Source organism: Crassostrea angulata, chromosome 7 (assembly GCF_025612915.1).
Source record: "Crassostrea angulata isolate pt1a10 chromosome 7, ASM2561291v2, whole genome shotgun sequence".
Lineage (NCBI taxonomy): Eukaryota > Metazoa > Mollusca > Bivalvia > Ostreida > Ostreidae > Magallana > Magallana angulata.
The window spans coordinates 50,083,184-50,109,170 of record NC_069117.1 but is presented as its reverse complement, the minus strand read 5'-3'; the positions used below and the strand labels follow the sequence as shown (position 1 = coordinate 50,109,170).

The 25,987-nt window shown below is 33.9% G+C and overlaps 2 protein-coding genes across 3 annotated transcripts; both read left to right on the top strand.

The window, feature by feature from the left end:
* Positions 1-1,459: 1,459 nt before the first annotated feature.
* On the top strand, positions 1,460-14,400 carry LOC128156062 (armadillo repeat-containing protein 8-like). Of its 2 annotated transcripts, XM_052818051.1 has the most exons (21): positions 1,460-1,504; positions 2,067-2,140; positions 2,527-2,598; positions 5,368-5,510; positions 5,831-5,928; positions 6,103-6,195; positions 6,306-6,386; positions 7,566-7,641; positions 7,748-7,899; positions 8,183-8,389; positions 8,491-8,577; positions 8,745-8,909; positions 9,297-9,383; positions 9,732-9,779; positions 11,888-11,980; positions 12,480-12,629; positions 12,732-12,827; positions 12,919-13,014; positions 13,256-13,328; positions 13,614-13,707; positions 13,850-14,400. In XM_052818051.1, the coding sequence occupies exons 1-21, from the start codon at positions 1,490-1,492 to the stop codon at positions 13,878-13,880; spliced, it is 2,031 nt and encodes a 676-aa protein (XP_052674011.1). In that variant the 5' UTR covers positions 1,460-1,489; the 3' UTR covers positions 13,881-14,400. The 2 variants fall into 2 exon arrangements, with proteins under 2 accessions (XP_052674011.1, XP_052674012.1); XM_052818052.1 differs by lacking the exon at positions 9,732-9,779.
* Positions 14,401-17,225: 2,825 nt separating this feature from the next.
* LOC128192615 (integrator complex subunit 5-like) lies at positions 17,226-25,614 on the top strand. The gene is made up of 22 exons (XM_052865436.1): positions 17,226-17,268; positions 17,629-17,830; positions 17,989-18,092; positions 18,209-18,363; positions 18,492-18,584; positions 18,703-18,904; positions 19,221-19,338; positions 19,527-19,602; positions 19,886-19,974; positions 20,107-20,162; positions 20,285-20,421; positions 21,699-21,807; positions 22,001-22,182; positions 22,431-22,627; positions 22,757-22,875; positions 22,974-23,177; positions 23,299-23,567; positions 23,750-23,820; positions 24,150-24,298; positions 24,649-24,753; positions 25,297-25,339; positions 25,484-25,614. Exons 1-22 carry the CDS (start codon positions 17,239-17,241, stop codon positions 25,591-25,593), a joined length of 2,820 nt encoding a protein of 939 aa, XP_052721396.1. The 5' UTR covers positions 17,226-17,238; the 3' UTR covers positions 25,594-25,614.
* Positions 25,615-25,987: the final 373 nt, after the last annotated feature.

Sequence of the window (25,987 nt, the reverse complement as noted above, 5' to 3'; positions counted from 1 at the left end):
TAAAAACACGGTATTTAAATTGATTTAATGTAACATATGTTGCGTTACATGTAACGCGGGGAATTCGGTGGCGGATCACTAGGGGGAGGGGGTGTCACTTCCCTTTTAACGATAACCCCATAATACATAGTCAATCTCGTCCTAGATAAGCTGATCGTAGAAACTAAGAACCATACCGTATAAATTAAACATTTGAGAGAGAGATAGAGAGAGAGAGAGAAATAATCGCTTTAATAGCCAGCCACCACTCCAAATTAAGAAAAATAAGTTTATAACCAACAATAATACATGAAGATTATGATATATGCAGAACAACTCATCAAACATGCAATTAATATTTCTTGCACTTGAATATTTTTTTAACAAAAAAAGGAGGTATTTCTTCTTGTTTTCCACGCGAACAGTCAGATTGTCTACAATGTTTTGTTCTGTATAAGTAAACAATATATACATATATATATACATTGTATTGAATTGAACCCCCACCCCACCCCCCGGTTTACCATATCCTTATGTTTTTACAAATGTTTTTCATTAACGGGTTTGGATCACATTTTAATTGAAATGTTTTGTCTTAAACTGTAAAGAAAAGCGGTCAAAAAGGAGAAAATATCCCACATAAGCAGATAAATACCTATTTTAAACCATATGGAAAGAATATCCAAATGTGTGTGTGTGGGTGGGGGGGGGGGGGGGGTGAAGATTTTCCTATCTACACTCTCTTAACAGCTTACATTACCTTCATAGTCAAATGGAGAAAAAAAATGTTGGACAGAATAGTTGACTGAGAAAGGGCATTATATTGCCAATGTTTATCACAGGGGCACGTGGATTTTATTTTTATTTTTATTAGTGTGTTGGGGGGGGGTGCAAACTTTTATCCGAAATATGGGCAGGCACCCCCCCTCAAAAAGAACAATAGACATTCTTCAAAACATTAAAATCTTAATCCGATGGGAGGGGTGGGTACCTTAAACTTCTATTCATTTTGTATATGATAGCATGATAGAGGGTTCAGCCCCCCCCCCCCCCCCCCCACTTTTTCTCGCAGGAAAGAATATTGTTCCTAAATTTACCTTGAAAGATTGAGAAGTTGGATTCAGAAGCATACTAGCCACACCCCCCCCCAATTTTGGGAATTACTTTTTTCTCAATATTTCTGAGAATTAGTCTAGCCCTCCCCCCTTTCAATTTGCTTCCGACGCCAGTGATATATATATGAATGAATAGAGTAATTTCAGCCTAACGGGACGGTTTTTTTTTTTTACCTGCTCCCGAAAAGTGTGGGGACTCCATCTAACTCATTTTCAAACTTTAAAAGTTATATGTAAATTTAAGAAAAAAATGCCAGAAAAGTTACTTCCAAACTGATGTTACGTGCTTGCATATCTCAATCCACATTCGATCAAGTCATCTAGTACAAAATGCGCGGATCCACCATCTCGGAATTATTTGGTTTTATAGCTTACATTTGCCGGAAGTTGTAAAAATGTTGCAGACAATGGTAATGATCATGATCACAATATTTTCATTCATCTCATGTTAATTTCTCTTTTAAACAAGACAATATTTGCATAATTTGATTATATATGCAAAATCGCAATGCTATGGTATATTTGCTCAAGTAGTTAAACCAGTGAAAGTTGTAGATTATTTCAATTTTTAGCCGATATCACCTGAGTTGACATCAACCATGTCAACAATGATTCTAAACTCTTAAAAGCGTATCATACCAATTCATGGTTTTAAACTTAATCTAGACCTTTGTCAAATCACTTTACACTCTACTTTATAGAATTGTATTTAAACACTAACAGGTCCAGCACAAACTTGACTAAATTAAGCTACATAGCTTGATTTTTCTACACTGATAGCTTTAAAAATACAAATTTACCTACCTGAATGACTTAGGAGGTTTAATTAACTACCTTTTTGAAAATCTTCATTTTATGTAAAACAGACAAAAATCGCAAGGAACTTTTTTACTGTAGTTAATTTAGAAAAGCAACTCTGAACAAAAATAGTTAAAACATAGCTGTACATGTCAACTACTTTTTTTTGTATAGGATGTTGATGGTCGGATGGGAATGGTTGATAGCATTCTCTCAGAAAACAAGGACAAGTGGTTGGAGTCTATGATGTGAGTATTGGTGATGAAGTACCAAGTGTTATATTACACAGTCACAGTATACTATGACCAGTCAGTTGTGTCTTTCAAAGTTAATCAGTATAAATCTGAGCAAAACCAAAACTTATATCGATAATGAACAAATGACATCAAAGTACTTTTACATAACACCTCACTTTTCATCTAATGTACAATAATTAAAATAGGAAAAATGACATCCTGGTAGCAATAATTTACAAACCAAGCATCACCTATACAAATCTGTTTAAAAGAATGAAAAAATCATTTCATTTTAATGAAAACTTTTTATAGAATTAGAAAAATTTTTTAGCAATAAGATCATGAACTAAAAAAAATGATTTTGTTATTACTGTTTTTTTGTTCTTCTTGATTTACAGACAAGTAAAGAATAGAGTTATTGGCAACAACAAACAAAAGGATGAAATAATTCATCAAGGAGTCATTCCTAGGTAAATGTTTTCTTCTTTGGATTTGTTGCATATTTATAAACGCAGCACTGTTAAGGCTTACTATGAAAATATCAGCGGATTTAAACGTTCATAAAACAATGCATCTTTTATTACAAAATATTTATGTAAAGTTATTTCATCATGATATAAATGTGACATTAAATGAAACAGTATAGTAAATGCTACTTTGTATGACACTTAGTGTGGTTCCCTGAATTGATAGTCACATGACATTTGTTGATAATTCTCCCAAATGGAGGTCATAAACAAATTTCAATATTACAAGGGCATACCCTTATTTGAATTAAAAATTTAAATAATAATTAAATTCTACTTTCTTGTAGTTTCTGAAAAGTGCTGCTGCTTTGTATAGAGTTCATCTTTTATTAGAATAAATACAGGTGAAACTCGATGGCTCGAACTTCGATCTTTCGAAGTTCTTGATCTCTCGAAGTGAAATCATGGTCCCGATTTTTTTCTCTATATAACTAAGTAAATTTACTCTTGATCTCTCGAACTCCGATCTCTCGAAGTTCTTGATCTCTCGAAGTAAGACCTGGGTCCGGTTATACATATTCCATTGTTTTTCACTCTTGATAACTCAAAGTGGTGTCCGTGTACACACGCTACAATCAAGCGTGTAATTATGGCTCCACTTATACCTTACCTGGATAGTCTACTGAAGGCATATGACTAGCATGGTTTCTCTTTTCATTTACTGCTATTGTTTATTATACCCCCGCAAACGAAGTTTAGGGGGGTATATTGGTTTCACCCTGTCCGTCTGTCCGTCTGTCTGTCTGTCCGTCTGTCCGTCTGTCTGTCTGTCCGTCTGTCTGTAGACGCAACTTTGTCCCCCCTATAGAATTTTTTATTACTGCATGGAACAGTTTGAAAATTTGTACATATGTTGAACACCATCTGAAGATGTGCACCTGCAATTTTTTTTAAGATCAGACAAGATTGAATGATTTTATGACAGTTTTCATTTTCCTTATTCTATATATTGTACACTAATGTTGAAAAGTAAGGGAGGTAATCCTTACAGATTTTTTTAATTAATTAATAGAAAACACTCTAAAATATATTTATATAAATACATCCAGATGAAGTTTTTTGTCTTTATGTCTTAATTAATAAAAAAAATTATTTTTTATAAGTATTCTATGAACTGACAATGCAAAGTTTTTGTTTGTCAATGATAAATTCTTAGGAGCTAATAAGAACATCAAAGACAAGTGTGGCTGAATTCATTTGTCCCAAGGGAGCCATTATCTGAGCCATGGTTCAGATGGAGCATGTGTTTAGGGGAAATTGATAATCTGTAAAGTGGGTGATGGTTTTGGGGCTATTTTAAAACTGTTTCATGTAAACCAAAAGGTCTATCATTATAAGGAAATAAATAATATAATTATTAATAACGATGTTAAACTATTTTTAGAGGTTGTTTAAATTTATTTGTCAAGTAAATTGATGAAGTGACCCTATTGGGCATTAATTTAAATGAAATTCAAAATTACTGATATGATTGTAGTGTTTTGGCAATTTTAAAATTGTTTGTAATATTAAATTTTCTTTTTTTACATATTTTTACATAGTATGGTAATTATGGTAATGTTTTGGGAGTTTATTAAATTTAACAAGTTCATCAAAGAAAATCATAGTCCTATGGGATCAATTTTCTGATATGGAGTTCCATTGTGCCATAGGAGAAAGTGAGGAAAATTTGAAACAACTAATTGCATCTGTCAAGACTCTTATTAGTAAGATATTGAAAGTTTTATCAACAGAAGAGCATTGCTTGGCTACCGGTATTTCTATTCACTGCAAAGGGAGGGGTTATTGTCATTTTGTTGGTTTTTCTTTAAATCAATTAAATTAAGAAAATATATCATCAAATACATACATTTGTAAATGTATTACTGTTATAGATATGTATTTACAGTGAAATTCTGACAATTTTGATTTTATTTTTTCTTTGTTAACTAATTTTTTTATTTTTTTTACAATTCTAGAAAATTTTTTTTGTATGTGTTCCAAACCTTTATTATTCAATTCAATTATTTGTCCCATTTGAAATTAGCCTAGCGGGGGTATTAGTCCCATTAGGACAGTTCTAGTTTTTTTTTGGTGCAAGAAAAACACGTTTTCACACTACATTAATAATATGTTTTCTTTAGATTAATAATCTTGAAATGTATGAAATATGTGTGTATGTGGATTTATGTGTAAACAAAAAAAAAATAAAAATTAAGCATTCCCTTAATTCATATCCAAAACATCGTAATGATCTGTTTAGCGTATGCCCTTGTAAAAAGCGGATTTAGATAGGCTCCCTGGTATCAAACACCTATATCTTGTACATTAAACACTCTAGAAAAGAAATGATACACGCTCTAAAAAATAATCACATGCTGAATCAAAACAAGCATAATAGATAGGATTTAATGGTATTATCATTGTTTTAAGATTATGCTCTGTTAATTTATAAAATGCATTTTTCCGTGTTAAAAAATTGTTTGATCCGCCTCTCTCTACACAAAATATGTGTCAAAATTTACAGTATGACGTCACATCGACAAGTGCACCGCGATCAGTCAGTTGTTTATATTTATCGTTGTTGGACTTATTTGACTACAAATTTGCACGCATAGGTAATTTTTAATGTAGTTTGATGTTTTTGTCCCCATAGCAATCGGAAATTACTTTAGTTATTAGCATTTTGTGTTCCCTCTAATTGACTAAATAGCTGGTGTGTTTTTCCACTAGGCTGTTGCAGTGGATCATTGATGAAGATATTCCAGTGGAGCTACGCACTGAATCAGCCATTGTTCTTGGCAGTCTAGCAAAGGGTACAACAGAAAACATCAACTGTCTGGTGGATTCTGGTTGTGTTGCCGTCCTTCTGAAGGGTATTGAAACTTACAGTCATATTTAAAAGAGGAATTTCTGTGCAGTGTAAATCATACATCCTTCCTGCTTATTCTGGCTTAGAGCTTGAGAGATTATGTAGAAAAATAATGTGCTAAAATGTCTCTATTACAATAAGTGAACTGACTGTAACCTTCATAATTTTCTTCATTTGAGAAGATCTACCTTTAATTTGTATCAGGCTCTGGACCAATCATTCAGAGACATAGGTCTCATGAAATATGAATGAACTATCAATTGTTTCTATAATGTTTTATATCATTCTGTAATCAAATTAATTATTTTACAATTTTTTCTACAGGGTTATCTAGCAACAATATCAAGTTTATTGAGGCCTGCCTAAGATGCCTAAGGACCATATTTCTAAGTGAGAATTCTCCTCTGGAGCAAATTTATCAGGTTTGTTTTATTTTTTATCAGATTTCAGTTCCAATGACTGTTTTTAATATATTATTGTGAAAGAACTGAGTTGTCAATACATTACAACTAGCAAACTGTATGAATGGCTTTTGTATAGGTATATGAATACCTGTATAGATTGGTTTATGTACATTTTATATTTGTCAATACCAGGACCACACTGTCATACCTCATCTCATCAATATCCTGTCCAAGTCATTCTGTACCCAGGAGTGCATCACAACAATATTCAGCAACTGCTGTAAAGTAAGTCGTTGCAAACAAGTAATGTCTTCTATTAACTCAATTCTTTGATTAGAATAACTGGAATGTGTCTTTTTAAAGTGGAAGTCTGAGATTCTGTATTTGTGTTGTAGACAGCAGATCATCAGAATGCTTTAAGCAGGAATGGAGCCATTGCTGCACTAGCCCCACTTCTCTGTTCTTCAAGTTACAAGGTTTATTGTTCATTATTTGTATAAGATATTTCTCAAGAATAATAATTAAAGTACCCTATTAAATATCATAGTACTTCAAAAGTTAAGCAACAGTGTCAATTACAAAATAGCATCAGCAGGGTATGAAAATTGTTTTCATTTATTATACCCCCCCCCCCCCCCCTTCGTTTGGGAGGGGGGGTATATAGGAATCACCTTGTCCGTTCGTCTGTCCGTCTGTTTTTCCGTCTGTCTGTTCAATTCGTGTCCGGTCCATATCTTTCTTATGGAGAAACATTGGAAGTTCTTACTTCACACAAAGATTGCTTATGACCTAAGGGTGTGTCATGACCTTGAACCAAGGTCATTTGGGCAAGGGCAAGGTCACTGGCAGAAAAAGTGCAAGTCCATATCTTTCTTATGGAGAAACATTGGAAGTTCTTACTTCACACAAAGTTTGCTTATGACCTAAGGGTGTGTCATGACCTTGACCCAAGGTCATTCGGACAAGGTCAAGGTCACTGGCAGAAACAGTTCAAAATTCATGTCCGGTCCATATCTTTCTTAAGGAGAAACATTGGAAGTTCTCAGTTCACACAAAGATTGCTTATGACCTAAGGGTATGTCATGACCTTGACCCAAGGTCATTTGGGCAAGGCCAAGGTCACTGGCACAAAAGTGCAGAATTCATGTCCAGTCTATATCTTTCTAATGAACAAATATTGGAAGTTCTTAATTCACATCAAGATTACTTATAACCTGAGAGTGTGTCATGACCTTGACCCAAGGCCAATTGAGGAAGTTCAAGGTCATTGTTTAAAAGAAATCAGGCTGAGTATACCAATAATTCAAAATGATTATATTAAATGGCTGCTTGACATGTGAAATTTTGTTTGATTCGAGTCATGTTTGTTAACATAAGGATGCAAATGTCCACATGCATTAACAGTTAACTTGAACTAAAATGGAATTTAAAGAATAGAAATTGGTTTGTGTACTCATATTAGCATTAACAGTTTTAAAAAATAGAGCAGTTGTTATTTATAGAAAATGGACGGTGAAATAGATTCATCCAATATTTTCTATAATAGAAAAAATACATGAGTTATGATTTTTTTTCTTAGCGGGGGGTATTAATTGTGAGCTTGCTCACAGTACCTCTAGTTAAACTTTATTTGACTGTTTGACTCATTGGTATAGGTTCAAATGCCAACATTGAAGTGCTTTGCTGTACTTTGTTATGAGAATGAGACTGTTTCTAAAGCTGCTGCTACAGGTATACATAGTTTAATTAGGAAACTGAATTTCACATTCATGTTCCATATACACTGTATTTATTTTGCAGTAATTTGATATTAGATGTATGCTTTGGATATTTTCAGCAACATACAATGGAGAATCCATTCCAAACCTACTGTTACGTCTTCTCTCGAGGGACAAACCCTCAGAAATGCAAATGGCTGCCGCTAAGTGCTTGACTTACCTTTGTAGAGGTGGGGCCATTCCTACCCATTGTCCTACCATTCAGAACAAGGTATGACCCCGCACAATTTGTAGAGAGAGGCTTTTTCAATCTATTTACCGGTTACTTCCATACATATAAAGCAAAGAATTCTCCATCATCTACCGTAATAGATCTTTGAATAAAATTTTTAGAACAATAGAGCTTTTTTTTCACTAGAAAAAAGTAGCACTTGAACTGTAGGATAAGTTGTTGTGGACAATTGAATAAAATTCTTTAAGTTCATTTAAAACTAATTGATTGAAACCTTGAAGAAGATATCCTTGAATAATGATGGTTATTTATGCTTCAACAGACTTTGTCTACACTGATCAGAATGTGTAAAAAGGACCGTACATTGGAGGAGAATGTGGAGGGGGCGGAGACATTGGCTTACTTGATAGAGGAGGACGCCAATCTACAGACCCTAGCATCCATTTCTGACCACATCATCAAAACATTAGCAGATTACCTGCGTTACACAAGTGTACAGCAAATCAATACTAGATCAACTAACAGAAAGGTAAATTAATCATGTATAACAACACCACATCTGTTAAGTTGACCTCCTTAGACTATTTATATTAATCCTGCAATTTCAGAGTGTTTTATCTGCTTTTTCAGGTTGTGAATTGGAGCAATGAACTAAAGCAGGCAGCATTCAGAGCATTTGCATCTGTAGGAGCTAATGATGAAGAAATCAGAAAGAAGGCAAGTGGATTTTCCTCTTTTGATAAAAAGAGTTATTTTTTATCGAATGCATGTCATTCAAGATATATTAAATTTCATGTGTTAAATTTTTTGAATCAGTTTTTTTCTATAATTGAAATTGTGTATTGTTTGGGAAATAATGCATTTGATTTGTGGAATATGAATAGATCATTGAGACAGAGAATTTGATGGAGCACATTGTGAATGGAATGAACTGCAGTGACCTTAAGGTTCAGATGGGAGCCGTGCGGTGTCTCCATAGCCTCTCGCGCTCCGTCCAGCAGCTCAGAACCACATTCCAGGACCACACAGTGTGGAAACCTCTTATGAATGTGAGTACAGAAAGATTCAACTGTAGTTATACACTGAATAACTGCAGTAATGGAAAAGTAGAAAAATTTGGTAGGTTAAATTTCATTGATTTTGTGAATGAAATTTGTGTATAGTTATATGTTTAGTGTGGTTATTTTTCAAACAAATTATACCTCTTATGCAACCCTATTAGATCTCAAAGGAATAAAATTTCTCGATTAAAATCTCTTGTGGTATGGTATATATACTGCATTAATCCCTTTGGAAAATATCTATACAAGGGTATATTATCATAACAAACAATGGCTTTTACATTCCAATAAAATAGAAAGTAATGGAATTTAAAGCATTTTTTTCTAACCACATTTTCACAGTCCCTTCACTACAATGTTTTTACCATTTAACAGTTAATGAACAATGGATCTAAAGAGCTGCTGCCAGTAGCATCATCGACTTTGTGCAACCTCCTGTTAGAATTCTCCCCTGGCAGAGAGGTGAGATCTTAAATACTTAGACCTATAGTTTGTTCCTATCATTTTCCTCATTTAGATTTCATTTTGCATTTTTAACCTACGGTATATGTGAAATGCATTTCATTGTCATGGTTCAGTATTTATGTTTCATAAAGTCATACCACATGTGCATATATTCTTTTCCTTGGCATTGAAACAAAATAAATCTGTCATAACCTTTGATAATGCTCTCCATTATAAGTCTGTTGTCATGGAAGAATAAGTCTGTTGTCAAGGAAGAATTCAGTCTTCCCTGAGTTGATGATCATTCACCTTTTCTTTACTAATGATACAGAGTAACTTAGCCTGACTCCTCGTTTCTTATGACAGAGACCCGCTAGTGAAAGTCCAAGGTTGTCTGTTAGTCAGAAAAACAAAGTAAGTGTATCGCTGTCTGTCTCCAGACCCAGCTAAGGAAGGGAATCATATGACATACTGTGAAATCACCCAGTCACTGGGAGGGTCAATTTTGTGGTACATGTATACTATAATGTTTCCAAATGAAGTTTATACGGGGATCTGGTTGTCAAATGCATAGATTATAGAAGGACCAAAATTGACTGACCCACTCTAATGATTCTACAGTATTTTTTGATTTTCATTATTCACATGTAAAAATGTCCATGATTTCCATTTTCAGTTGCATTTTCATTAGCATGTGCTGTATGATTAGTTATATTATTACTTATTAGGTTAGTTACTGACTCACTACGGAAATATATTGGGTTGATCAATCTCATAGATGGCGAGGGGAAGCCGAGCCTTCTATGAGATTGATCAACCCAATATATTTCCGTAGTGAGTCAGTAACTAACCTAATAAGTGTTTTGTTTTCTCGAGGACTTTCAAGCGACATATTTATTCACAAATAGCGATGATCTACGCAAAGCCATGTACAAGATGCCTTACATCTCGTCCAATTTAACTCATTTTTAAAAACTCTTCAAAATTTTCAATCTCACCTTTCAAATACTCTTTCAAAATCTTTGCTTCACCCATGTTACTTACAATGTTTTGTTGCTATTCAATTTTAAGTGTTTTCACCCTTTCCTCTGCAGAGATTTGAGCAAATTTCGACGCTGCCATTTTGTTCTGCTCCAGACAAAACAATGTGACGTCAATATTCTAAGGGCAACTACTCTAATTTTAAAGAATTTCAAAGGGCAACTACTCCAAATACTTTAAGAACTTACGGGATGCAGTTTATGTATAAAATACTATGAAATGTTGAAATGAGTAAGCGAAGCGTCGACCAATGACGGCCATATTGCCTAATATTATTTCTCACAGAACAAATATAGAGATATATGAGGCAATCACATGCTATGTTTAAACCAATGAAAATGTGACATTTCAGTCCAAGGGAAAACAAAATAGCTTATATGGAAGAATCTATTATGAAATTATTTTTACTTAAATTTATAGTGTAAACAATGTGTGTTTATGATTCCACTCTAGAACTGTAGTTGTTTGAGGTAGTCAGAGCATGTTCAGCACCCAGAAAATTCTGGCTGATTGTATTATTGCATGCAATGTTGTATTTTCTATAGATGTACATGTAGATGCCATGTTGTCATTTATCTCCCTTGAGTTTATAATATGTCATGGTGGTACTCTTTCTTTAAAGCTGAACACCGCTCGTAAATAGGCACTGTCCGCCATATTTCTCTTTAATCACTGCTGTCCCTACAACCCTTATATAAGGGACAGACCTCTAAACAGTTCAAAGTACTTCGCTGTAGAGGTCTCACCTTTTGCCTCGCCGTGTTACCCGGTCGCGATGAAATTATCAAATTTTACGCACTTTTTGAAGCCAGGAGAATACTAACATCAAATAAATTGGTCAATGCATTATTTACGAACAGAAAATGAACATAAGATAAGAAAAAAATGCATAAAATCTAAAGACCACGAAAGGAATACTACATGTCGGCCACGAGGTTCAGGTGTGCAATCGGGTGTAACGAAATCGAAGGGTTTATATACCAGGTATCTTTGTGACGGTGCCTATATACGAGCGGTGTTCAGCTTTAACACTGCACATTTGCTTACTGGGTTTAGAAGCAACAACTTTTTATCTTGTCTGTTGCCATCACTATAACAACAAATGATTTGTTGATACAGTTTGATACATTTATACATATATTATTGATCTTAATCCATTCATTCCACTTCAACTAAAAATTAATGCTATAGTTGTACATGTATATACCGAAACACAAGTAACTACATGTATTTGAAGTTACCAAATGTGCCCAATTTAGTTCCAGATTCCTTGATTTGAATACTTTATTTGCCAAATACATTACAGTAACCTTAAATACGTACAGCATGTTTTAATTCCCTGCATGTATTTTCTGCACTTGTCTTATATCATTTCATAACAATTGTCATACTCAATTTCAAAACATGGATTGTATCTTGCTGCACTTTATATCTTTTCTGTAGCTGTGTGATTGACAGTTTCTCTTTGAATTTTGTCACAGGCATGTCTGGAAGCTGGGGCAATCAACATTCTCGCCAAACTCACCTCCCGGTCTGAAGGGGACCTTAGGTTAAATGGAATATGGGGATTGATGGTAAGTCAGTTCTATCAAACTAACTTCTGGAACTTGAATAATGATACCTCAGTACTTCAGATGCTTCATCTACCAATTTGAAGCATTTGAATGCTTCATTTATGTAGCTGCAGATCTGTAGTTTTACTTAAGATTTCAGATTGACTGGCCATAGTGTAACCGGTGTTTTTATTTTACTGGCCTTTGAATTGATAACACCATCATCAGCTCAGTAAAGTGAAGGAGTTTTGTTTGTTAAAAGTTTGATAAGTTTAAAATCAGGGCAACTTTTTGTGCATCATAAACTGCAAGTTGTCTGTTTGTGAGGAACTGTAGCTCTTAGACCTGTCAATGAAAATTTTCTTGCAGAGCCACAATGCTTTATTAACTTGAACAATTAGTTTGGAATAAAGATATGTAAATTAAAGTTACACTGTATGTGTGTTATTAGAAGTTTCTACAAATGACTTGTCTTGTACATTGATGTGCATGAGGTGTATTTATTTTTGTTTGTGTGTAGAACATGGCCTTCCAAGCTGATTTGTCTGTGAAGATCCAGATAGTGGATGTAATTGGAACAGAGCAACTCTTCCGGCTGTTGTCAGATCCTGATCCAGCTGTTCTGATTAAAACCCTAGGCCTGATACGGAACCTGCTAGCAGGCAGAACGGTGATATTTTTGAAGACCATTCAGTGTTTTTGCTTAACATCTAATTTAGATTAGTTTCCCTCTGTGTGAAATATTTCTTAACAAACTGAATTTGTTTACCAGGATATTGATCATTTAATGAAGATTTACGGAAGTCAAATAATGCAAGCTGTTGTGTTCATCTTAGAGGGAGACCATGTGGTGGAAATCAAAGAACAGGTAAGACTGAATACCTGTCTGCATCACGTAATGCTGTCCTGTGTGAATGTTTTCATGGTTTAATAAACACTTTTGATGCCTCATTTGATAGACCCTTTGTATACTGACAAATGTGGCCGATGGAGACGAAGCCAAGGAATTTATAATGGGGAATGAAGATGTGCTGAAGAAACTCATGACTTATATGGTCAGTATTATAGAATTATATAATTTTTTGACCAATATTGATGAGTTTATTGATAATAAACATTGCCATACCCAACAGGCACAGTGGATGGATTTCAATATTATATTTTGTAATAGTTATGAATTTATCTTATTTTGTAATATCTGTTTAAATTATCAGTTAATGTTTGTCATACGCAGGTAATACGTGTATATTTCTTTTATATCTGCATGGATAACTTTGTTCATTTTCTCAAACCCAGCTGCATACCAATGTGAAACTACAGATAGCAGCCACTTCCTGCATATCTAATCTGGTGTGGAATGAACAAGAAGGTAATGTCAACTATTACAAAAGATTGGATTTGTCAACAAATTGTTAACTGTTCTCTTAAAAAAACAACATGTTGGTTTGCTTAAAATACTAGCAATGTATGTCTGACATAATTTTCAGAGCATATTTAACAGAATTGAAGTTTTGAAAATTTTTCATGTAAGCTTTGATTTTGATAGACTTCAGAAAATTGGAACATTACCATATTTAAAAGTCACAATGGGTTTTATTGCCAAACAAAAATTGAGTTTAAAATCAGTTGCTTTCAGAAATCTGTTTTGTTTCAGGGGCTTACAACAGACAAGCCAAGCTCCGAGACCTGGGTATACAGAAACTATTACAACAACTCCTCAGTGCAAATGATGCAGTGTTGTTTGACAAGTAAGAACAATAAAACCTGCATGTATTTATCAACTGATCCTTGTTCTTTGGCTAGTATGAGTATTCCTAAAACAATTCATTTGAACGGGTACAACGTATGTGTATTTTATTTGTTTTAAACTGGAAATTTTTTTTTTGGCAGAGTCAAAACAGCACTTCAGCAGTTTACATGACAGAACTGGAGAAGCCTGAGAAAGATTGGATCGCTGAAAGACAGTTTTTCACTGCTCAGTCAAGTTAATGCAAAACAGATCCACCGAGTGTATTGTATGTGATTCAAGAATATTCATGCAGTTTTTGTGAAACTGTTAAATTGAGTTGGGCTTCATAAACTCAAGGACCTGTGCAGTATTTATTGATGTCTACATTTATGTATGGAAGAAACAATACAAAAAAATGCATTTCCAACGCTTATAACATGGGATATACGAATGTAACCTTCACATGGAAATTTTAAATACTATCATGGAATTGTGCTATTATCAATAATGGTTACTAGAAGTGTTTTGTTTTAAGCATTCAACGTGTAAAAATTATATTGAAATTGTCAACTTCAATGATATAAGCTTTCCATTATATTTCCTATATATTTACGTGTGATCTTGCAACTTCGTGCAATTTTGTTGTAATTATTTGGGATTTTATATGTTTTGTGATACTTTGTTTGTTTAGAAAATACATGCATTATCAAATAACTGTGTATGTTTTTATTAAATTGCTTCTCACTAAGTGAGGGAGCATTGGCATCTAGGGCTTGTTGACTTTTGGATGTATTGCATTAAAAAAAGCATTTACGTGTTAATGTAAATACAATGTATATGTAGTACATTGGTATTATAGAGAGCATGAATATTATCATGTTTAAGACTGTTAACATACAGTATACTATAGTAACTCAGAGTCCTGTCTTAACAGCTTCTTGTCAAATGGGAGACCTTTGCTGTCTAAAATGATAATTACAATTTAAAAATTGAGATGCTATAGTGACTCGAAATTAACAAAAGAGCAAACTTCGTCTATCATAGCTTTTAATCTAGAATTATCAGATAGTTCATTGCAATTTAATATAGGATTACATATTGAGCAGAGCATTTACATATATACATGTAAAACAAAATTATTGAAACCGTATCATGTGAAAATAAAGAAAAAGATAATTGGTATAAATGGATACAGTAAATACCTTGCAGTAATATTTTTTTTCGTGTTTAAAATTGGAGATATCCTAAAGATAAAATGTTATATAATGAATTTTCTTGGTATCTGACATTCTTATTCTTACCTCGTACCAAACATGCAAACTCTTGAAATGAACTGATATGTAAATTTGGGGGCTTTTTTTTTTTGAAAGATGAGCAGTGGTCTGGGGGAATACTTTTCTTGAATAGATAGAATAGACAATCACATTACATGTGTATTTACTATGTTTCTCACCATGATAATAAAGAAACTGCATCGTGTGATTATAGAAGACTACGTATGTACTGTACCGGTATCGTAAACAAACGAAGTATTAACTATCTCTCTCTCTCTCTCCGTTTTAGTTTAGTCTCTTCTTATAGATAGTTAAGAGATATGACAAGACAAAAACGACACTAACGATTGATCACTGTCTCAACTCGATCTTCAAAAGTTGAAAGGTGAAAACGTTTTTCAACATTGATACAAATGGGGGTAGTTTAGTTCTCCAAAAGTCGACGAAAATCGGGAATGTCCAAAATGACTCCGCTCTTGGTCATCTTGACACGGATGCCATGCCCCTTTAAATGCTTTCCTCAACATTCTCCATTATTTTTTATGCAACTTTAATTTGTATTATCTGGGGTTGGTGCAGTTTTACAACTCACACCAATTGTTTAATGATACAAAAACTTGTTAGAATCATATATGTTACGGGGAAATAAAATAAACGACGTAATAACGCAAAAAGCGTAAATTAAATTCCTTTTTAATAAAAGACATTTGATCGCGGAAAAGGCGGTACAACGCCAATAAGAAAGGTAATGCCTTCCCGAAATGCGATCTTTAAAGGCGTTATTATGCCTTTTGGAAATACGTTAGTACCCCTTTATGGAATAGCGTTATTACGCCTTCATTTTATTTTAAATCTTAATACAAAATACTGATACTAATAGGCTTTCGTAGCACGTTTAAAAATAAATAGCAATTTTAAAATGTTCGCCAGATTGGTTAAGTACGTGGTCAACTTCTGTGAAGCCCAAAGGGCTTCTTTGAATATTCATATTGATACTTTCTTTTCGCGTAAGTTTAAACTCAAGCTACCCCCGCGCAGATACATATATTTAAAAAGAATATGGGAGAATTAGACGTGTAAAATGTCCTTAATGCTGAAAAATAGAAATATCATTTAATCTGATTATTATTTCAAAACATCGATCCAAACAATGTACATGTATATTCAACAAAACATCGATTTGTAACCCTTAATTGGGTTACCTAGAATATGTTTATTTGAACCGGTGTATGCATACCAAAATCTTTATACATGTATGTATAGTACGTGCAATTTTTAGAACTTCAATGATTTTACTAGTATATTTTATAAACTTGAATTGATGACTAAGAATTATCGTTTTGTATTCCGACAATTGAATGTTTCGGGAAAATAATATTAGCCCGTAAATTCATGGCCAAAGTCACCTATGGCATTTAAATATCTCATTTTGTTGTTATAAAAATGCATCATTGATAAGAGCACCAGAAACAAAGTATAAAACATTGGAGAACCATTCCAGTTTGAGGGTTCGAAACCACCAAAACTTATTTCACTTTTTTCTTTGTATTAATCAAAAATTTAAAGGGACTTTAGTTAAAAAAAATAGATTTCAATGACCCCGAATTTGAAATTGTAAATTAAACAAATGGACATTTGTGCCATCTTATTCCATTATCTTCCTTAATTTGGAGTTCATTTCTTTTTCCTTCTGAAAATGTACCCGTTTCTACGAATAGTTTAAATATTAGCCTACTAATTATATAGATGGACACAATTCTGAGCCCAAGAATCTGCATATCTAGGCCTATTCCACCATAGAGCGTACAGTGATAAGATATCGCCTTCGACATACTTGTAGATCTATTACAACCATCAGAAGTACAATGTAACCGTCAATGACATAGCTAAAAGATTTCTATATATTTTTTAATTAAAACTTTTTCTGATTGTTTTGCTGTAGATTGCTGAAATTTACAGATTTTTGTGTGAGGCAAATTATCAGAAGACATAGGAAGATGAAAGTTGTATATCACAAACTGAAGGGTTGAGGAAAATCTTGTGTTGATATAAAAGACTGTGTGATTGAATTGGTAAAATGAAAATTAAGTACTTATATGATAGGTTAAATACAATTTCTGAATCGGCTTTCTTTAATAATTTTTACAAAGTAAGTAAAGGTACACAATATTTTGTCGATAGTGTCACAGACGAGTTGAGAGAGAGAGAGAGAGAGAGTTGTGAATTTACGCTTTCCCAAACGAATGATGTTATGTACGAGTTACTTAAATTTTAACATGGCTGCGGCTGGCCCCTCCAGCTCAAAAGTAACATCTTTTATTTATTATATTAGTAATACATTTGGTATAAAATTGTAAATGAGTAAAATTACAAATTTTCTGAATGATTGTTTACAAGCTTATGATATTCAGAATTCATGTTAAAGGACTTGGGTCGGGGGGGGGGGGGGGGGTGTTGGTTAACTCGCAGAGGCAATTCGGTTGGAATATATGAATTATTAGTGTTACACTGAAACAATATTGAATAAAGAAGAAATTTAATTGATGATCTTAAAAAAATAATACGAGGATGATAGTTGAGATGCCATTCGTTAAGAACAATACTGGGAGATTATATGTACCCTGTTTATATGATTATTGAAACTCCTGAGACTTTGTCTCTTCCAGGATATATTGTCTGAAGTACGGACTTTTATTGCGGGTACCAGCAAAGAGAAGTCCATCAGTCACGAGAGCTTGGCCAGGTCAGCCCTACACCTCCTCCAGACCCTACCTGTGGCCAGGCACGCTGTCCTAGAACACCTGTGTTCTCTGTTTGATGAAGCTGTCAAACTCCATATTCTCCACAGCGATGATCCTACCTATGAAGGTGAAAACATATAGCAATAGCTCTCAATCTTTTTCAGTTTTAGAATATGATTCTTTTTAGCATAAAAAAATAAGGAAGTAGACATAATTATTCAGATATTGTAACATTAAATTTTTAAGCAAACATGGTCATAAAGTGATGATTTTTATTTCAAATAGAACAAGGAGAATCAAGTCTAGATGTGGTCATCCAAGATGTGTGTGGTGTCCTGTTTAACTTCATAAAGACTAACCCTCTGGCCTGGGCACCAATTATTTCTAATGTAATAAAATATATATCTCCATCATTCTCTCTCTAACTTTCTTACATCTATTAATGTCAACATATTCAGTGAGTTTGATTGTCTAGTATTAAAATATGTGAATTTTTTTTTCGAAGTGGTCTTTAGAGTTACTAGGACACATCAGCTGTAAATATGCCCACCAGTGTGGATTATCCTCAACTTCATCCCTCAATGAACTCCTTCAAATGTGGGTCACATGTCGACCTACTAAGGCCTTGATGGAAGTCGCCACAGAATGCTTTGCTGCAATGTATGTACTCCTATCTATCTTGCAACACATTTTATTTGGATTCAGTAGATGTGTTTTTTGAAAGCATAAACTGTTGAAAATAATATCAAAGCCTATTGTATCATTAATGATTATTTTTTAATTAAAAGGGTTGGCAGTGCTCCAGATGTCTGTGTAGATGCTTTACTGGAAGCCTCTGTCAAATACAGTCCTCACTTTGATTGGGTTGTTGCACATATTGGGTAGTTATCAAACTTAACAAACAGTACAAGTATATTTAAAGTGCATAAAGAATCAATAACAGTTGAATATTTCCAACACATTACTAGATCAAGTTAAAAAATTGTACAATTTTTGCAGATCATGCTTTCCAAATACAATAATAACTCGAGTACTTATGTGTGGGCTGAAAGACTTTTGTCATCATGGAAACAAGCGTCCAGACATGGAGAACCGGGGAGATGAGAAAGTTCCAAAGATGGACTCGGTGGTGGATATTCTGGGTCACCTGGCGTCCAAACACAGACAGGACATCCGTGGCGCCCTGATGAAGCTGTTTGAGGTGAGCTGATAGGGTCCACTTTGTTGTGTATTTCTTATTGTATAAGAATTTTCTATTGGATCTATTGCCGGAAATGAAAGATGTACTTGTGTGTTTTACAGCCAATGCATTTTTTAATCGTTATGAAAGTTTTTTTTCTTCATGAAAAGAGAGGATAAGTAGTACTTGTAGTTTAATGTATTTTGGAGGACTTTCTCTCATAGTACCACATGTTAGATAAAATCTAGTGATATATGAACTTAAATTATATGTACTACTATTAATAATAAACTATTTAAAGAGTGCTAATACTAACAGACTGTTGTTTATTCCTCAGGAAAGCATGAAGTCTGACAGTGAGGTGGTGAAGGTGACCACAGTGCCCTTCCTGTTGGAGCTGGCCTCGAGGTCCGACATGCTCCTCCAGGTCCTCAGCACGGACCTCATCAAGTCATGTAAGCAATTCCTCATAGTGAACTACTCATAAAAATCTTAGATCTGTTGACTGAGGAGCAATGAATCTTAGACTAAAATGTACTAAATGTTTGTTCATGTATATGAAAACATTAAGTAGTGGTATTGTTGGGGAGAAAATCTAATTTTATTTAGATAACATATTTCTTTTGTTATACATGTACAATAGTGAATCCCCAGTTGTTAGACAAGCTGCATGCCAACTTTGAACCTTGGAGAAGAAGAAATGCACCAGAATATATGAGGTGTGTATGTAATACATGTATAAATATGTTCAATTAAAATTATCTAAAAAAATTTCCACACTTGTTTCTATAACAGTTGTATATTGTATATTTTTTTGGTTGATTAATACTGATCTGGAGATTTAGGACAAAAACAATTTAGGAAAGTCTCAAGACTGAGATCCTTTTGTTCAGCACAAATATTTCAGTACATCTTTAGATGCACAATTATTTACAAAAGCTACTATACAGGATAAAGGAATTCACAAGAATTGATAGATTGTTTCATTTTGTGTACTAACAGTTTGATTACCCTGGTGGTACAGCTGATTATGAAGATTGACTTCACCACTCTGGAGGTCTTAGAATTCTTGTTGGGAATAGCATCACCAGGTAACAATATCAAACTTGACATACCAAAACTGATGTTTGAATTTGCGTATTACATTTAAAACCTTATAAAATTGATTTTTTTTATCCATTAAAAATTGCATATCGTTTTACATGATAGATTGTTTATTTCAGTGAACACAAATAATTTTCCATGTCCTGAGGTGCAAGAAGTTGGGGCCATTATTATTGTGAGTACAGATAATAGATTTAACATTAAATCTAAAAAGAACAAACAAATTGAGAAAGTTTCCCATGAGTTCTCTTGAGATAAGAGAATTAAAGATATAATGACATGTATGTTTTTTTTCAGAACCGGCTGATCTTTGAGCTCCAGAGATCGGTCTTTCACAAACACAGGGACTCATCCTTTGACGTCCCCTTTCTGTCGTCTCTGGTAGATCAGTCCACTAGTATACTGAGGCAGCTGCTGGACAGTAAAGGCCCCAGGTAACAGATGACTAGGTCCCAGGTAACTGATGACTATAGGTCCCAGGTAACTGATGACTATAGGTCCCAGGTAACTGATGACTATAGGTCTCAGGTAACAGATGACTAGGCCCCAGGTAACAGATGACTAGGTCCCAGGTAACTGATCACTATAGGTCCCAGGTAACTGAAGACTATAGGTCTCAGGTAACTGATGACTATAGGTTCTAGGAAACTGATGACTAGGCCCCAGGTATCAGATGACTAGGCCCCAGGTAACAGATGACTAGGTCCCAGGTAACTGATGACTATAGGTCCCAGGTGACTGATGACTATAGGTCTCAGGTAACTGATGACTATAGGTCCTAGGTAACTGATGACTATAGGTCCCAGGTAAATGACGACTACTTGCAATTTGATCTAGACACAAATCTTCTCATTATCATTTAAAGAAGAAAATGCTTTTTTGTTGCTTTTAAAATATGAGTATGAAGGCAGCTAGCTTTGTAGAAAAAAATCATAATCCTTGTCAGCAGGTTATAAAAATATTTGCTGATATCTAAGGTTTAATAAAATCAGAACGAGACAGACAAGTGTTAATGTTAAATAGTGTGGATAATTTGTGCTGATTCAGTAGCTTAGAGGGTAGGACTCAGGTAATGATAAACATCTGTAAAATTTTCAATATGTGAAAAGTTTGCTCTAATTTAGAGAATAGTTTTAAAAATTGACTTTACTAGTTTTAGCATCAGTGACCTGAAAAACTGTTTCAACCATGGATTTAGCTATGAATAAAGAGAAAATATGCTTTATATAAGGAATAAGGAATCATTCTTTGAGTATTATGAGGTGATAATTCCGGTCGGGGCAGATCAAATCCAATAAAGCCTAAAGGGCTTTATGATAGATTTGATCACACCCTGACCGAAATTATCACCTCATAATATTCAAAGAATGATTCCTTATTACTTATATTTATATAATTTTAAGCCAATGTACAATTTAATATTTAAATATAAATAAGCAAACACTGCTGGCGCCCCAATTTGAAGGTATGGGTTATATAGTACAAAATTGATACGTAGTGTTATCACAGACAAAGACACTGGAAAATGTAAATATATAGAAATTGTAAAAAGCATTACATGAAGTAATGCTTGTAATAATTTTGATATTTAATGCAATGTGATATATTGTAATATAATGTAATATATTAAATATTATAAGTCATGAAATAATGTTGTATGCATTTACCTTGATCACCATAAATATTGAGACCCCCCACTGCTACCTTGTAGGGGGGACTGGCTGTTAAGGATAACGGCCTACATCGGACTGTCCAGCGGGGAGGACCTGACCAGTGACATGATGGTGTTCATCCTGTGTAACGCTACCTCACATGTTCAGGTCAGCCTCTTGCATGATTTAAATGATTTGATTTGATCATACTGGTATATAATTGTAATCATTTAATACAATGGGATTGGGCACAAGTTCTAAAATCTTAATTCGCCCTCTCCTTTGTCTCTTACAACCTTCTTTGTTTTACATCTGCATTTGTAACTGACGTTTAACAAGGGACCTTGATTTTTGTTTTCAGTTGTGCCGCTTTGTTCAGCTACAGAGCATTGTTGAGGTGAAGCTGGGAGATGTATTGCCAGTGGTTGTACAAAAAGTAACAGACAAGCTTCGATCCTACAAAATCTCTCAGCCCAACATCATACTGGCAAACATACTGGCCATAATGGAATGGGAGAAGTCAACCAAGTCCAACAGTGAAAGGTCATGGTCATTTCTGTCATCATATTGATGTTGTTGTATGCTAGCCTTTTTTTTCAAAACGTTCTGTGAGACTATGATTTTTCACAGAAAGTTTAATAATTGTAATTTACATCAAATATTTGAAGAAAAACATGAAGATGAATAAAATTATTAAATAAACCTTTTCTTTACTTATGATTCTTTAGAAAGCAAATTTGGCTTTTTACTATGACATTTAAGTAAACACAACAAAGACTCTTATTTTTTAGATCTACATTATTATTCTGCATGAAGAAGCAGTGGGAGGCATTCTTACCCCTGCTCACAAATGATGACCTTCACCTTGTATTGAAAGCTGTCAAGGTCATCAATACCCTGGAGATTCCCACCAACATTTCAAGTGCAACTGCACTCAGACTGTGTTCAACTTTACTCAATTTCTTCTTCAGATCATTAGAAGTTGAAGGTTTGAATCTATTGTTTGCCCACTTTGCTTATTAATTGATCTTCTTGCTGTAAACTTGTGAATGAAGTTTATCTAAATTGTCACAGGTATTTTATTATAGGTAATAGATGAAATATAATTCTTTTTTAGACACAAGAGCTTCTTCATCCATGTTCCATGCCTGTCGACTATGTCTGAAATATCTCTGTAAAGAGACTTTTATTCAGTGTATCGCTCTTCGTTTTCTGATAGAAAGTTTATTCATTAAGGTACTGTATTATAAACAATTTAAGTTACTGAATTTTTTCATTGCCTTAGAATCTTTATAGTAAAAAAGAAATTATCATTTGTATTTTGTATTTTATAGGACATTGCCATTTTGTTTGGTGCAAAACAAATTCTTCCTGTATCAAAGGATGAAAAGGAGAAAAAGAATTTCCAGTCTTTGTATGAATCCAACAAAAAGCAAGGCTTGACCACAACTCTCCACAGATCTCAGTCCACTGTGTTTCATGCAGGGGTCATAGGTCAAGGTTTGAGGTCCTCAGTTTTCGGACCTATCCTTCCGAAGGTAATAGACTATTAATTATTAATCCCTTCAGGTACACATGTACATTTCCCTTCCATAAAACTATTAAAACAAAGTGTCATCTTTAATGCAGGCTGCTGATTTATTTGTATAAATTGTACAGGTTCATATGGACAGAAATAAGCAGTGCCTCATGAGTATCCTGAGATGTTGCTCTCATCAGACCAAGAAGATAGAGGAAGTGACAACGCCCACCGCGGAGAGTGCGATGGAGGTGGACGAGTCTGTGGCCATGCCGTCCCACGGACAGAGTGTGTCCGGAGATCTGTGTCGGATGATCGGGAGCCTGATGACGGAGCAGATTACGCCTGACGTCCTGTACAACAACAGGTTCTGGCCTGAGGAGGAGTCCATTCAAATGACTGTAGAGAGGTATAATTTAAGGCAATAACAATAGAGGTTCAATATGGCTTTTTGGATGATCAAAAAACATGTTGATGTATCTTTTTTTAAAGAAAGTATTCAAATGACATTAAAAATTATTAAAGTTTCTATAATGAGAACAAATATATTTTTTCATTGTATATATATTTTTTGTTATACATGTATTTCAGAGATTTACAGATTTACAAAAATATGGATGAAAATCCAGTGCTCTGGCAAATACTTGATCTGTATGCAGCAAGTAAGTTAGCTTTGATTGATTGTAATTTAAGATCTGATTCAACAAAATGAAGGTTTAGAAAATTGTATGAGATTGAAAAATGTATTAAGTTATGATTCATACACTGTGGATTTCCCTTTTTTACATAAATATCTTATTTTGTGATCACTTTTTATCAAAGCACGAAGAAATAAAATCACAGGCACTGAGCTTTTCTATTGGCTGTAAATTCCTTATGTTCAATGTATTAGGAATCTATTATTATAAGTTCAATTCAAGTTTGAAAGATTCAAGTTTAATTCAAGTTTGAAAGATTCATGAACCAGCTGATGTGTTGTTTGTCTTTTCAGGTCCTTTAACTATGTGCAGGTGCTCTCCCATTCTGAAGTCTCTGACGGCCTCACTAATGATCCATTTTGAATCTTCAAGAGAAAAGTCTGCTAGAAATACCCCCAAACAGCTAGACGCAGCAGCTCATCTTGTTACTTACTTGGGAAAGGTATTTTTCAACGTCTTTATTGTGAAATTTTTTTTAGAGCATCTATGAAAACAATGTCATCTTTATAGAGGACGTTGACTCATTGAAATGTCATTTATATACTAGAGCCACTTTTTGTTTCTTAGATTAAAAAAAAAAATTGTGACACTTACATGTATTCTTTGTTAAATTAAATCATAAATTGCAATGGAAGCATTTGGATAAAAAGTTATTTCCCTTTACTAACAAACTACGATTGAAAATGAAATGCAAGCTTAATGTTTTACATCAACTTTCGTTAACTAAGATGAAAGAGACTATTTTTATAAAACAATAATATTTTTTTAACAAATCCCTATGGTCTCTGACAGAGTCGGCTGCTGCCTGCCCCCCTCAGATATATCTCGGAACTGTTCCACACCTCCACCTCCTACGAAGTCTACCTGTTGTTGTTGTCTGTGTGGCGCTACATGAAGGTAATTAATGTGCTGTAAAAAAACTTAAGATCAGAAAAAAACATTACCCCATCACACAAAAAGACAAACTTGATAGAGAGTTATAAAATATGAACATGTACACACAATCTGAACCCAGGGTTGTAGCTGATTGTGTTTGAGCATAGTTTTCAATGAGTGAATTTCAAGAAAAATGTTGTTGGATATATTTTGATAGAAAATTAAATTGTAAATTTGAATTTAAAAAAAATGAAAATGGAAACATCATGACATCCATTTTCTTCACAACTGTTGAACTGAGCTGTAAACTACAGCTGATATTCTGATTTGAACCAGTACTTCTGCACACAATGCTTTACTTTTTACCAGAGAACATATTTTAAACTATTTCAATATTAGTACAACTTCATGGTTGTACAGTTTCTAGACGAAGAGTAATCAATCATAACTGAGGAAACAAAAGCATTGGTGTAGAAAAATAGTGTGCATCAAGGGGCATAACTTCGAATTGATCAATAAGATTTGGAATGTATGCATTCTAACATTGACTGTTTTTGTTGACAGGAGTTTCCTCCCACTGAGGATCCTGATGAGGTCAACACCAGAGGTAAATATCAAACCCCTACATAGTTAATAAGCTTACAGATAGCAAGGCTCACTCAGTGACTTGTATACAGTTGATCATGTAGGAAACATTTTATGTATTTATTTAAGATAACTTATTTACAAATATTTCTTGTTTACTTTTCAGCTTGTGAACTAAGACATCTGGAGACCATCAGAGCCATAATGCATAATAACATTGACAAAATGGGAGCTTTCTATGGACGATTTTTCTCTCCATTTTCTTCATCAGATTAATAAATTTATGTGTATGACTTTGTATGATTTTGTTTGCATCTTGAAGGATTTTAGCTATGTAATAGCAACTTGACATTTACAGGCTCCTATAAAAAACTTGTGTAATATAGCTACTGTGCAGAGCTTTACTTACATGTATGCAAGTCCCATTTTTGGAACCACATGATTAATGTATTCATATGTTGTAATGGAGAGAAATCTTGTGGATTCTGGTAAAAACAAAATTTCTTAGGGAAAAAAATATGAACTGTATTTAATACAGATAAATACAACTTTCTGAGTAAGTTGTTACAAGACAAACTTTTAAGTTTGCCGAATACATGAACATGTGTACACGTACCTTATTTAAATTATATTAATACAAGGTCAGAAATTGGGAGCGAGAAAAATATAA